The sequence below is a fragment of the Cibotium barometz genome, chromosome 43 (assembly GCF_041138505.1).
Source record: "Cibotium barometz isolate CiBa-2024 chromosome 43, ASM4113850v1, whole genome shotgun sequence".
NCBI classification, from domain to species: domain Eukaryota; kingdom Viridiplantae; phylum Streptophyta; class Polypodiopsida; order Cyatheales; family Cibotiaceae; genus Cibotium; species Cibotium barometz.
In genome coordinates this window covers 4,976,848-4,992,041 of record NC_141088.1, presented here as the reverse complement: position 1 = coordinate 4,992,041, position 15,194 = coordinate 4,976,848, and the positions used below count along the sequence as shown (strand labels likewise).

General features: G+C 43.9%; 1 protein-coding gene across 3 annotated transcripts in view; it reads left to right on the top strand.

Annotated features, from left to right (window-relative positions):
• Positions 1-14,268, top strand: part of HCF164 (Thioredoxin superfamily protein) — a 40,748-nt gene extending 26,480 nt beyond the window's left edge. The window contains exons 2-5 of one of the 3 annotated variants that reach the window (XM_086781382.1): positions 3,149-3,373; positions 3,468-3,571; positions 12,833-13,151; positions 14,008-14,268. In XM_086781382.1, coding sequence (XP_086637508.1) covers positions 3,149-3,373; positions 3,468-3,571; positions 12,833-13,118 — 615 coding nt within the window. In that variant the 3' untranslated portion in view covers positions 13,119-13,151; positions 14,008-14,268. Of the gene's footprint in view, positions 1-3,148; positions 3,374-3,467; positions 3,572-12,832; positions 13,432-14,007 lie in introns of those variants that run through there. The other 2 variants (XM_086781380.1, XM_086781379.1) reach the window with 2 other exon arrangements.
• The last annotated feature ends 926 nt before the right edge of the window (positions 14,269-15,194 follow it).

The window sequence follows — 15,194 nt, the reverse complement described above, 5'->3', positions numbered from 1 at the left end:
TCCTACTTCTCTCACAGGTTAGTCAAATCCTTTTCCTTTCCATCTAGAGTTTTTTGTTGCTAAACTAGCGCTAGGATTTATGGATCCTTTAATTTGGCAGGGGAGCAGGTTGCTTGGATATTTAATAAACCATATTGGGACAACTCAATGTGTTGATTGCCAGGTGTGATGTATGTTTGTGTGGTGATTTATTGTTTCCTTGCATGCCCAAAAGCTGTGGTATGCAATACAACCTTCCAATAAGTCTAATCTTCTACCTAGTAATCTACTCAATCAAACTAGAGCATGTGGATGTGCCTTTTGGAAATTGAGCACCGACACCACTAAACATGCTTGACCCTTGTAGATTGTACTTTTTTCTTTTGGTTTTGGGGAGGAGGAGGGGGAGGGGTGGTTGGTATTGCATGACATAGTACACACATATCACATCAAACGAAATTATGGTGAAGGATAGAATGCTGTGTGAGGGAAAAAAGACGAAAGGACCAGATGTACAAGAGATCAGAGCAAAACAACATAGCATGAAATAGGTGAGTGAGTCTATATATAATGGTGAATGAACATAAGTAAAAGAGCTCTCTGATGTGAAGTGACTTTGAGTAGAAAGACCAGTGTAGAAGATGATGTCGGAGCTGAAGCACGATTGGTGTCGAAGGCTCGTGTCGATGTGAGGCAAAGCACTCCGAGGTGGTAGTGGCAGCGGAAGATGAGGTGATGCAGGCTCAAGTGACAAGGGTGCTGCGGTACCTAAGGTGGTAGATGAAGAGAAGAGACGGCTACCGTCCCGAGTGGTGTAGTGGTACAAGCTCTTGTGACAAGGGTGTTGCAAGACCTGAAGGGTGCAGGCTCTGGTGACAAGGGTGCTGTGTACCTGAGGGGTGGTGAAGAGCAGAGAGGGTTGCCATCCAGAGTGGTGTCGATGGTGAAGATAAGCAGAGAATGGGCTGCTGTCCTGATGGTGTGAGCTGAGGAAAAAATGCTGAAGTGCTCTATGTAGCAAAGAGGGCTGCTGTCCCATGAGCTGAAGATAAAATGCTGATATGCTCTACTGAAGCAGAGAGGGTTGCTCTCCCATGAATAGATATGTAACGCTGATGTGATGTATGTGGCAGAGAGGGCTTCTATCCCATGAACAGAAATGTAACGCTGATGTGATCTAAATGGCAGAGAGGGCTGCTGTCCCAAAGTGTAGCCAGATGTAAAACGCTGAAGTACTGTGCTATAGCAGAGCAGGCTGCTGTCCCAAGGTGTGGCCTGTAGTAGCAGAGAGTGGGCTGCTGTCCCAAGGTGTGGCCAGTAGTAAATACTGATGTGACAAGCGATGATGATAAAGCAAGTATGGTGTATGCGCTGGCAACAGCAACAACAATAGCAGATGGTAACTGATATGGTCAAGAAGTGGTACCATGGTGAAGTGATGAGGCAAAGCTATATATAGTCTGTGGGATTGCTAGTCGGCCAGCCTATAGGCTGTCGGCCAGCAACAAAGACACAAATAATCCCAAATAAAACCAAAGCCCAGTAAAATCCCCTTTTTAGGGCTGGGAAAAATGCTGTTTTCACACACCCCCTCTCAAGCCAAAAAGGGGACCATGAGAGAAGATGAGAGATGCCAGGGTCCCACACTGACACACAGGTAAAAGGAATGTATCCCCCTTTGGAAACAAAATTTGATAAAGTCAGAGAGGGCGATCGTGATGGCAAAGGTGGTGAAGGTGAAGTGATGTAGATGGGTTGATCGTCTCCCAAAGTAAGATCTTGAAGGGGGCTCTCCTTTGAGTAAGAAGTCCCATTTCTTGTGTGGTCCAGATCAGAGTTTGGAGAATCAACTTCTGGTGAGAAAATTGGTCCTTCAGGAGTGTGGGTAGACGATCCATGCTTTGTGCTCTTGAGGTCTTCAATCCCTTTGCTCATGATAGCTCTGATACATGTTAGGGCAAAAGGATGAAAGGAGCATATGTACGAGAGATTAGAGCAAAACAACACCGCATGAAACAGGTGAGTGAGTCTATATATAATGGTGAATGAACATATGTACAAGAGCCCTCTGATGTGAGGTGACTTTGAGTAGAAAGACCAGTGCAGAAGCAGAGATGATAGAGTCTCCAGTTTGCAGAAAGATCCTTGCTTGTGAGTGCTGTGCTGTAGGCAGCATGCCTACTAAATTATATATCAAAACCTCTTTAACACATCAACGGCCAGTGCTCAGCACACTAAAAATAGTGAACCTAACATAGCAATAAAGAATGCAGGCAACGTTCAAACAATTTAACCCATTTTCACCCTTCATGCCTGCTAAATTATATACCAAAACCTCTTTAACACATCAACGGCCAGTGCTCGGCACACTAAAAATAGTGAACCTAAAATAGCAATAAAGAATGCAGGCAACGTTCATACAATTTAACCCATTTTCACCCTTCAAAGGTGAAATCCAATCTAGCACACCAGACCTGAGTCCAACAAGCTCTTCACTAGTTTGCACATACATGCAAGGTCTGCCATCACAAGAAAGAGGTAGTTCAACATCTCATAAACTCTTGCACTCAAATGCGATGCAAGCCTGCGAATAAAGTTACATGGAAATTGGTACATTAGACTAGAGTGTAGATTTATGGGACAGGTGGAGTGGAGGCAAATTGCTTTGTACACTGAGATCTGAGGGTGCTTTTTTTAGGGGCATTTAGTCCTTTGTAGAGTCACGTGTGTGAGAATCAGAGATGCATAGTGATTCTTTGGCATAGGGAGAGTTTCACCGTTTGACACTGAAGATTTCACTTTAGCACTCTGCACTTCTTTCCTTCCAGGAGTTTGCAGGTATCCAAGGATCAAGCCACGTCTATGTGTGGCATGGCAGACATGTAACCTGAAGCATGGGAGGAGAGAAGTCGGATACTCTTGATTCTTGCAGTTTTTTGATCTGTCTGTGAATTTAAATTTTGTGCAAAAAATTTCTTTTTATATTCAAATGAGCTGGTATAAAGGTCATGAGTGTCACAAGGTAAGTCAAAATGGGTTCATATCTAGGTGGATGTCTACCTTTGATTTTGTCTGATCTCTTCAAAGGTAAGTTGTACTAGCTGTGTTATGAAACAGGGCAGTTTCGTAAAACCTGTCTGACCTGTGCATTTAACTGTATGTGCTATAGGATACTGCAGATGAAGCAGCATCCGTGAGCAGGGATGCTGGTAGTTCAGATAGTGGAAACAATACAGAGACCGTTAGCTCAATGGAAGGTCCTACAAAGGCCACAAACAGAAATATTGCCATAACTTCTGCTCTGGCAGCAATTGGCTTGTTTTTGGTCACAAGAGGAGGGCTTTCTGGTGCAACCCTTGGCGAGCTTGCAGCCAGTGCTATACCTTATGAAGAGGTATTATGGGTGTGCTATATACTTTCCATGATATGGGTCCTGTACGTATCCACATCAGATTTGTGCCTATGTTGATGTAGTACTTCAATTGTAGGCTCTCTCAAATGGCAGGCCGACTGTCGTTGAATTCTACGCAGACTGGTGTGAGGTTTGCCGAGAAATGGCTCCTGATGTTTACAAGGTGGAGCAGCAATACAAGTATGCATTTCCATAGGATGCTTTTATCTGCTGCTTTGGTCATGTCCATGCCACAAATGTTTGATGTTTGAATGGAGTATTGCTATACATGCAATATTTTTGTTATTATTGTAGCCACAATTTTGTAAATTTAAGCAGTCAGCAACAGAAAGTCACACAAAACAACTTTGTTTGGGGTTTGAAAGAAGGGGAAGGGGAAAGAGGGGGCGGGGGGTGGGGGCGGGCTACACTTGGCTCCCTACCCCTCATAGTGGCTGGAAAGATCTTCCTGAATGTGTTTCCATTGGTGGCAGCGTGTATCTATATATGATACACAGCCCTAAAAATCTCAATTGAAGGTGAGGCAAACAGCAGGCTCTCCAAACACGCCTCGCAGTAATGCTGCTGATCATCCCCCAATGGGGGTCTCGGCGGCGTGTGGAGACCCATGTGGTCAAAAGGGTTTCAGGTCCTTTGGATGGAAAGGTCAATCTCATGGCAGAGGCTACCAAGCTTGAGGTGACGAAGCTAGTATCTTTTCTCGGTGGCATGTGGAGACCCATGTGATCAAAAGGGTTTCAGGAGCTTTGGATGGAAAGGTCAATTTCATGGCAGAGGCTACTAGTGTGGCGTGTGGAGACTCATGTGGTCAGAAGGGTTTCAGGAGCTTTGGATGGAAAGGTCAATCTCATGGCAGAGGCTACCAAGCTTGAGGTAGCTTGTCCACCCTTGAGCGATCAACCCAGTGATCTTGTTGTGTGGCAGGGCAGCAAGGTGGCCATGTAGAAGACCTTATGAGTGGAAAATTCTTTCAAGTCCTGACTCCTGAGATGCCCGCCAAGGTGCATCTGGAGAACACGTCAACTTAATTACTGATCGATCACTGCATTATTTTAGAAAACAAGAGAAAGGAACTGAAATGAGAGATTCACTGTGTGACTCAATCAAATGTCCAGTCAAGCCCCCCTGCAGAGTAGTAACTATATAATGTGAATAAACATAAAAGGAGTGAAGAAGGCGTGTAGAGTAATCCTAAGGCATTAGCCTAGTTGTGAGAGGCCATAACTTTCAATGGGGAGACTGGTCACTGGGGAGGCTGTGGATTCAAGACTTCTTGGAGCACACACTCCATATGAGAGAGAGGTTTCTCATGTTCTGATGTGTGTACGTGCTAGTGATCACAACTGTTGCCACGCTTACACACGACATCATTGTATGTCAAAAAGGACAAGTAGGATTTGCTTCTTGTCATTCTCTATGTTGATGACATGCTGTTGACAGGAACTTGATAACAGATTTCAAGGCGACCTCGCCTCAAATTTTAAGATGTTAGATCTTGGTCTTTTGCATTACTACTTGGGTATGCGGTTTATATAGCAAGATGATGGTATAGTCATTAAGCAGTCCAAGTACATTTAAGGCACTGCTCAATAGGTTCAATATGGAAAGTTGCAAACTAATCTCTATACCAATGAAACTTGGTGTAAAGCTCAGCCTGCAGGATCTTGGAGAACTATTCAACATAACCACTTATGATCAAGGTGTTGGATGCCTTATATATTTGTGTAACTCACGGCCAGACATTCAGTTTGGTGTGTCATAGCTTTCAAAGTTTATGCATTTCTAGGTACTAAGCATGTATCTTTAGATACTTACAAGGCACTCAAGACCTTGGATTGTTCTATTCCAAGGGGGGTGATTTAGAATTGTAGGCCTTCTCTGATTCCGACTGAGCATGTGACTATGATACACGACAGTCCACATCTGGAAATTGTTTCTTCCTTGGACACTCATGCATCTCCTGGCTAAGTAAGAAGCAACCAATTGTAAGCTGAATACAGAGCAGCATTTAATGTGACAGTCGAATGTGTATGGTTGAGAAGATTGATGGAGGATCTTTGTCTCAAGAGACACCGCTACTCCAATTCTCATTGACAGTCAAAGTGCAATGGCAGTAGCCAAGAATCTTGTCTTTCATGCTAGAACCAAGCCAACTAAATGACTACAAGATACATAGGCTTGGGCATGACCAGCCATTCTCATAATTACAACATTTATAGTGCCATTTCATGGCAATTATTGTGCTTTCTCTCATATGTAACGGAGAGACGCTAAGTTAACCTCAAAATGGGGTTAACATCTCTCCCTACCTGATGGAGATTCCATCCTCTGAATCTATTGCTGGAGGGCATGCTACCCTACATATTTCTTGCAACAGCTTTTTCGTGTTTGGAGGAAACACATAGTATTTCGGAGAAGGTAGAGCATCCTTCAGAAGTTGGTATGTATCATGTCTTCAAAAGTAGTATGATGTAGAATGGAAGACACCTAAGCCTATGGTAATAATACATGATGCCACTGTTTGAAGGCCTTGTATTGAGGTCAAAGCACATGCCCTCATGGTTGTAACTGTGTAGATAATCATCCTGTATATCCATGAGAAGTATGATAAGCTTGAAGAATCTCACGGTGGCCATGATTGTTGGATCTGGAATTGCTCTCCATGCTTGTACCATTGTGAGCATAAATTGATGTGGTTTATAGTGTCAAAATTGCTGTGCTCAAAATGAGGAAAGTTATAAACAAAATGAGAATCTTTGGTCCGCCTTTCACTGAATTGCCTGTCAGTAAATCTTCTTTGAATGGGCATGTATGATAGTTCAATTTGAATATGCCTTGGAGACGCCTTGTAAATATCTGCATATTGCTTGATAGTAAGGAATGGCAGTCTTCACGCTGGCTGGATACCAAACTCTTCGGCTGAAACCTATCCATCAACATTTTATTTGATTTCCTCATACCCTCCACGGGACTGTGCTTGTTGCATGTTCTTGCTTCCACCTTTTGTAAGCATGTGCTATCATGTAGGTGACAAGGCATATTTCCAGCAGATTTGCAAGCCATGGATTTGCTAGTCTGGAGCTTTTTGTGACATTGGTTCACAAGGACTCGTGTTGCTCTAGCTTTCCAAGCTCGATTGCCTTTGGCCTGTCCCCTATCAAGGGATATGGTAAAACTGGTGGCTTGGGGGGCTGTTGCATATGCTTTTACCTGAATAGGGATTGTGGGATCAAAAGGCGTGATTTGCAATAGAGCCTTACGCATTAGATGAGGCTTAAGCAATGGGTTCCCTATGAGAATAAGCTGCTCATATTCTGTTGGTGGTGGTAGATCCAAGATTGGGTCTTTGGTACGATCGGCCGGCTCCTCTTGAAGGTGTTGAGTAGATGGGTCTGCCTCTGGCTGACCGTCCAGAGGTTCCTTGGGGTCGAGAGGGTTAGTGTTGAAATCAAAAGAGGAAGGAGGGAAGTCACTCTCGATTAGTGGTGCATTAGTTTCTCCCTTATTTTGATTATCATATATACTAGATATATGGGAGGTTATGGGACTAAACACGAGGTAGGTGTTGTCCTCATCTTCCTTTTGCTTATCCTTATCCTTGTCATTGAAAGGTGGTGGTGGTTTCTCAGTGAAGGGCATGGAAATCCTCTTCCTTACGGAATGAAGGGTACTCTATGTGCAATTGCTTATACTAATAGAGTACGGAGGTGTGCATATATGATATCAGAAATTTTAAGAATGCCATAAGGGTGGTAAGTTTTACTATTATGTAGAAGAAGGTGTTGGTGTGTATCCCATGCTTCTACCCATCCGTGTGGGAGTATCCATTCTAGGTTCTTTTGTCTTTTGGGGAGAGGAGTAATAAAAGAATTAATGTAGGTAGGTTTCATGAGCTCTAGGAGCTCCTCACTTTGATTAAAGTTAGTTGAATTCATTAGTATCCTACACCAAGATCGAAAGTTAAGAACAATGGGGTGTAGGGAATATATATAGATTGTCCCTCCCTTAGCTCGAGAGCCCCTCTAAATACAACCATTATGACTGTGGGATGGATGTGTATATCTAGTGGTATTCTATTGGATTAATGCCAGATCCCTTTGTGTTAGTTTCTCACATAGATTTATGTTATATTGACAGAGGGAGAGTGTTAGTGAAGCAAAAAACAGAGTAAAGGTTTGTGAAGGGGTCCGAGCATAGTTGAACGTTGCCCTCATCATCATATTCGGGCTCCCTAATATCACCATGAACTGCCGAAGAAGACTCCGCAATGGGAGCATCCTCAACTCTAATCGCTTCGGAGGTAGAGCTCCAAGAGCCATGGCTTACATAGGAAGCAACTGGGCGATCAGAGCTTCGAGAGCCAAAGGCAAGAATAGGCCGAACCTGTACTCCACCTCTAGCTCGGCGGCCACGACGAGTGCGAGAGACTCGTATATCAATCTTCTCTAGCTCTTTGTAGAGCTCTACATATATGGCCTCCTCCTCTCCATTACGCTCCTTGTGGACACTTTTAAGAGTATCCACCGTCAACTTGAATTCGTCGACGTTTACTTTCAAGTTTTATAATTGATTAGGAGCTAAATAATAATCCATTGAAAGTTATGTAAGTCTAACATGTTACATAACAATATACTTGTCTAGCTTGACTCATATCGTGCATTGCACGCACCATTATAAGCTAGGGGAGTATGAGTATAATCAATTGAGGAGCTACAGCCACTCCTTTGTTAGGGATGCTCTCAATCGTTCAAAAAATTAGGGCTATGCAAGTGAATATAAGTGAGAAGAATGAGAAAAAGAAGAAGATAATAAGTGAGTAGGAACTCTAGTGCACATGCACCCGAAGAGCAATCCTAATCCACAATAAAAATAAACAATGTTTAGGATTCTAGTATCTACACATAATTTAGTAACTTGGTGCCAAGTGGTTAGTGGTTACCTGCGCTAGAATCCTCAAAGCGACTCTTTGTAGGTGAGGTTGTTGGTAAGTAAATGACTCCCACCAAAAGAGAGGCTTCACCATAGAATCCCTCCTCCAACATACCGCATTGGTGAATGCGGGGCCCCTCTGATCATTATAGTTGATGAGCTTCTGTAAGAACTGAAATTGCCCATTCTCATCATCGGGTAATGCTTTCGGTAAGAAAGCATCCCTAGCTGAAAGCAACCCTTGATTAGTGAAAAGTGAGAGTGCTTTGTAGGCAGGATGTAACAAAGCAGCAAGGCCATGGATAGGCCTCTTCATCCACTTTCATCTCTTCTCCACGAGTGCCAAGATAGCATCGCATCGAGGAGTAGTCTCAAGGGGATCACTGTGAATTTTAAAATAAAGGGGAGAATATCTTATATGAGAAAAACGAAAGAACGAGTATTAAGATTCAACATTCTATTTTAGTTATTACTTATTCTTGAAAAGTTGAATCTTATTTACCTTGTTAGCATTTACTCTGGATCAAGCTCATCGAGGACTGTGGTGCGGGTAATCTCAGCAATGGCCTCTCTCATAAAGTGAGTGAGGAGCCCCATAGTAGCCCTCTCCATGTCTGTCATGCGTAAAACCCTATATAAGGGAGTAACCGCAATGACTAGGGTGCGGACCTGGCGCCAAAACTTCTCTCTCAAGCATAGCCGTTGAATGGCTCTTGTCTCATCGACACGCGAAGGTATCTCACCTTGTATCCATTCCTACCACTCTAGTGAAACCAGTGTTACTTGGAGCTGAGGCATGACATCACAAAGGCGCTCTAGAAGAAGCCACATGTAGGCAAAGCGCGTCGAGGATGGCTTCTTCATCTCCAAGTTGCTGTGATGGCGGAAGATAGCAAGGATCTTGACTTTTTGACTGAAAAAAGTGACAATTTGAGTGGCTTGTGTCACCACACTCTTCACCCACTCTAACTTGCCTATGTCCTCCATAAGCAAGTCAAGCCAGTGAGAGGCACAAGGAGTCCATACTATGGACTTAAACTCCTCCTCAAGCAAGCGGCCCATCTTGCAGCAATTGGATGTATTGTCCATAACCACTTGAACCACATTTTTCGGGGCCAACCTACAAGGATGATGGATCATGGATGCAATTATGCATGAAAAAGGAAAATAAATAAGACTTGAAAGTTGAGTAAAAGGCAAAGGCTAAACTTTCAAGCTTCAAACTCAAAAATTAAAATTGTATCTTACCTCGATTATGGCTTGTCGAATGTGGCGATAGATGACCTCGCCCGAGGGTTTCTTCCCCGCCTTTCCGGCATCCACGGCCCGCAAGAAGTACGTGCCAAGAGGGCAAGATACTAGAATGTTGAGGATGCCTCTTCTTTCTATCGATCCATCTGCGGAGAGGATGGAACACCCATACTTCACCCATCCCGCTCAGACGGGCTCGAGGGTCTTGTTGATTCTCTCCTTTTCTTCATCAAGTGACTTCGTGTGCATGTCGTTGTAGGTGATACCATGCCAAGGGCCATGGCATGGTCCTACTTCGGCAATGGCCTTCACCATCCTTTGCCATTGAGGAGTTTTGAGGACACGAAATGCAAGATTGCACTCAATGATCGTGCGTGCAATCTCCACATTTGCATCTTGTTGCTTTGCTTGGACCCAAGAGAGAGAGGCCACATTTGCTCCAATGGAGCCTCCAAGAGTGGCTTGCCTCTTGTGTGGAACCTCAAACTCACTTGGTCTCTTTGATGAGGGGTTGGAGTTGGTGAAGGGGGAGAAGGATGCGGAGAATGATGAAGAGGATGTATTGCTTGCCGGCGGGATGACTTCGTCTTGAGCGGCGGCAACAGCGGGGGGGACTCTTCCACTATCACTTGCTTTGCCAAGCAAGGAGTACTTCTTCACAAGGCCATCGGAAATGTCTTGAGGGATCATCTTGCAAGGTGCAATTTGCCCCTCCATCTTGGAGAGATGTGCAAGAAGCCTAGTGGCACTACTAGTGTAGGCCTTGCCACAATACTTGCAAGTCCACTTCCATGCCCCCGACTTCCCCTCGTTCTTCTCATGGGTAATGGCATGCAAAGTAAATGCTTCTTGCTTTTCTCTCATGGTGAAAGAGGAGAGAAGGGTCCCAAGAAAAGGAAAGGGAGAGGTAGGGAGAGGCTTGAGGAAGAGGGAGGGAGAGGCTTGAGGAAGAGGGGGAGGCTTGAGGAAGACTCAAGACTCGAGAGAGAGCCTAGAGGCTTGAAAGTTGAGGAAGAGGGAGAGCCTTGAGCCTTGAGCCTTGAGGGGGAGGCTTGAGCCTTGGCCCTTGAGGAAGAGGGAGAGAGCCTAGAGGGGACTCAAGGGAGAGCATAGACTTGAGCACTTGTGAGGGGAGGGTTGAGCAATGAGAACTTGTGAGGATGGGGTTGGGGGAGGGCCTATTATATAGATAATAGGGAGAGCCTAGAGACTCAAGCCTCAAGCAAAGCCTAAAGGCAAGTTGGCAACCAAAGGGCCAAGTTGCCAAGCCTCAAGCCTCAAGCCTCAAGGCAAGCAAGCAAGAGCCCCAAAAACACCCATCAAACGGCTCTCCAAACGGCAGAAAAAACGGGCAGAAAACGGAACGGTCATATCAGGTTCGAATCAAGCCGGACCGTACTGTATCGAACCAGATCGAACCGAACCGATCGAATGAACTTTTCCAGTGGTGTGCGAACCGGGTGCAACTATGGGTCTGAGGAACCACTGGAAGGTCAGCCACCAAAGGGGCTACCCTTTCCGCTAGCTTACCAATGTGTCATCATCTACCTAGACCGGCTCGTTGTGATGGCTTAGGTGTTGTTGGAGAGCGGTTACCTGTGCTTCTGGGGCTGCTAATGCCATGGCTACAGCTTGTTCTCGACAACTTCTGGTTGTTGGCGGGCTTCAGTGAGCTGCTTGTGCTGAGTGGCTAAGTCATCTCTCTCCTTTGTGATGATGGCGACCTCTGCCTGGAGACCTGCGGTTACCGAATGTGCATCCAAGATTTGTTCATTGAGGTGAGATATTACCTGCTGATGGCTTTGAAGCATGTTGATTTTCTCGGCTTGCAAGACTTGCAGGGATCCTTTGAGATCGTTGACTTTGATATCAAAGTTTTCGCAGCTGATCTCATAGATCCTGTGCCACCTGGCTTTCCAAGGCTGCCATCTGCTCCTTCAAGCCCGTCTCTGTGGCCTGCAACTCTTTTTTCTTTTCCTCCAATCTCTTTTGAAGAGCGTGGCAGCGGTTGTCTTCTTCATTAGTTATAGCTTGTTTCGCACCTCTAGCACGGTCGTGTGTGCGTTGGCTTCGAAGTCTGCTACTTCAACCTTATGTTGTTCCTTGAGGCCTTCCACCTAGATGCAATTGTGTATGTTGTTCTCTTTCTTGCATCACCTCCTGCTTATGATATTCCAACTACTCGTCGAGGAGTTCTTGTACTTTTGTATTGAGGGCCTGGTGTCACCATTTGGCCGCCCAAGTGGTCTTCCTCTATTTGGTGCCAAGGTACCCGAGGCCAGGGAGCTTCGTGTCACCCGTACTACTGAGGCCAAGACTCGCATCACCTACGGGAGGCCAGGCCTCGTGTCACCCGTATTGTGTCTAGGACGTGGAACCCATTGTCAGGGATCCCAGTTTAGGCTTCCCACGGAGCCAGTTCTGTGCTCGGAAAGACCTGCTATTTACAGGTTGCAGGAACGGGGGAGATTTCCATTGCATAATTTATATGCATGCATCTCTGCTTGCTTGAAACTGTTTTCACGTGACTTGTTTTCATGTGAATGCTTGCTATGATGTGTCCAGTTCACGGGCAGGGGATGCCCACTTGCTTGAGGTTGGTCACAAGCAGTTGGGCTTATTGTCGGGGGAGAGCAGTGCTTTTCCATGTCTCTTCATGTGTGTTGGGTTAGTGCTTGGGGTTGTCGTTCAAGAGCAGTTCGGTCTCTATGGTTGGTGAGTTGGAGAGTTTTAAAGTGCCTTTCCATGTCTGTTCATGTGTATGCATGTATGTAGGTTCGTGGTCGGGGTTGGTCAAGAGCAGTTGGGTCTATGGTTGGGGTTGCTGTTTCACATCTGTTCATGCATACGTCTATGTTGGGTTGGTGCTTGGGGTTGGTCAGGAGCAGTTGGGCCGATGGTTGGGTTGGAGAGCTGCCATGTCCTTTTCCATGTGTGTGTATGCATACGTATGCGTATTTGCTTGGTGCTTGGGGTTGGCCAGGTGTAGTTGGGCCTTTGTTGGGTTGGAGTGTTGTGAAGTGCTTTTGTGTGTCTATTCATGTGTATGTTTGTGTGTAGAGCTGGAGGCAAGATGGAGGAGCTATGTTGTCAAATGATCAAAACGTGATGGTAGAGTGGGTGTGTGAGTACCTTTTAGAGGAAGCCCTCAGCTTTAAAATATCCCAAACCACTGCAAAATACTATGTATTTCCCATATTTTAGGTACCCATGAGGAAATCTTTAAAACCGGATTATAATGGTGGTTTGCTTGCAATGCAGGGGTCTTGTAAACTTTGTCATGCTCAATGTTGACAACAGCAGATGGGAAGAGGAACTTGATGAGTTTGGGGTGGAAGGCATCCCGCATTTTGCGTTTCTGGATAAACAAGGGAATGAAGAAGGCAATATAGTTGGCAGGCTTCCCAAGAAATATCTGGAGGACAACATTGTTGCTCTTTCAAAAGGAGAGGGGGAGCTACCCCACTCTAGAGTTGTTGGGCAGTTTTCAAATCCGGGATCGCGTCAAGCACCACGTGTGGCCGAACCTAGAAGCCATGGTGTCTGATAATTTTTAATTTTAATTCCTCGAAAAAAGAAGGTATTTTATGTCAAATTTATAAATTAGTCATTCCTTAAAGAGCAGGAATGTGGTTCACGACTTGTTTTTTATTATTTCTTTCATGGTTGAAATTATCACCAGCGCTGCTTTTTGTCCTGCTAGAAAGCTTGGAAGGGAATGAAGTTGGTGCCTTGCACATCTCTCTCATCCTTAAAACATAGCAAACAGCATCAGCCCACAAGCACGCTTTGTCACAACCTTGGCAACAATTGTTTTTTTTTGAATTAAGGAGGGTATAATTTATGTTGTCATTGAGAGAGTGTTGTTGACTCATTATTAGGTTGCTTTTTTTGTAAAAGTTTTCTTCAGTGTAACAATTTACTATTATTTAAATCACGTGTGGTATGATGACACACCATGTATGTGTTGTAAATAAAAGTTGACCACACAAGACACATGTAGGTTACTTGTAGCCAGTGCATAAAAAAAAAAAGGCATGCTAGTGTAGATGTACCGGCCAAAATTAAGAAAAAACCGGCTGAGATATTAAGTAGTCCTTATTTTAAGGAATGATTTTCATTATAAAGCCGGCATATTTTGAAACAAATACTAGGTAGATTTAAGAGTTATCTTTATTTTGATTGGTTGAAAAATATGTTTTTTTTTTGGGCACTGCTAGTAGTGCCAAGTACTTATTTTAAGGAATGATTTTCATTATAAAACTGACATATTTCGGAACAAAAACCAGGTAGATTTAAGAGTTATCCTTATTTTGATTGGTTGAAAAATATGTTTTTTTTGGGGCACTGCTAGTAGTGCTAGCTATGTCAAATTTAATTTACTACTAGCTATGTCAAGTTTAATTTGATGAGGATGATGTTGTGTGTATTGGCAGATAGATTTTTGTCACCGTAGGTGTGTATAATTGGGAGACATCTAGCTTTGGATTTTAGACATCCACCACACGAGTCTTCAAGAAAGACATAACCTTTATTAAGGTACATTCGTAAATTTGAAAGGTGATCCTAACAGTTCATTCGAAGAGCTCATATTAAACTTGCCTGTCTTGGTGAAGAGCTTGGATGGGCTTACTATTGCTTCTTCCAAGGCCATGTTCTTCCTTTGAAAGGGAAAGAATTTAAAGGCTTCGCATCCTTCTCTTGTGTGTGGACCGGACATGCATGACCTTGCCTATATACTTATCGTGCACATGTAAATAGATTAAGCATTTGGCTTCAATCAAATATGACCAACTTAGATTTCTTAACATACTTTTGCATATGTTGTTGGAAGTTATGCTTCAATGGAAATTACGGCAATTAATTTTTTTGATAAAGATTGATGATATTTATAGAGGCCTTAGAGGAAATGGAAGTGTCTTTGTGAAAGGTATTATGTTCATAAATCTTACTCAAATGGTCAAGTTCACGTGACATGAAGACTATCTAGGGTTTTTCATGAAGCATGACTATCCTAAAGATATTCACATCATGATTATCTCCTGGACTAACTCATTTGTAAATTGTGCTTGGTCAAATCAACTATGGAGACAATGTTGGTACATACTATCACCTTGAAATTGAAGGGTAAGCAAAAAACATACATGTGAAAAACCAGAGTCATTTATGTCATGAATAACTCAGCCCTCCTTTGGGCAACAAGAGACATAGGAAGCTAATAAAATAATAAAATTCGGTCCATACTACTACTGAAGATTTCTTACATGCACTTGAGATCCGAAAAAATGTTGGGACGTGAAATTTCTCCAGAGGATAGTGCATCAAACTACCAAGAATCTTCCTATATAGAGTTGATCCTTCTGTTATAGCACACACTAAAACGTGTTTTCTTGCCAGAGAGGTTTGAATTCAATGATGAACCAATAGTGAAGAGTCCACGGAGGATACTCAAATGATTGTAGATCACGCACAGAGGAGAAGTTTGTAGCCTCTCCCACACACAATATCCGTTGGTATTTTGAACATTGCCAAGGGACTATTTGGATTACTATTGGTAGCCAACAACCAGCCCATTTGGCCGCCGTCCAAGTTGCCCCCCAGATTGACCCGTTTTATAACAAAC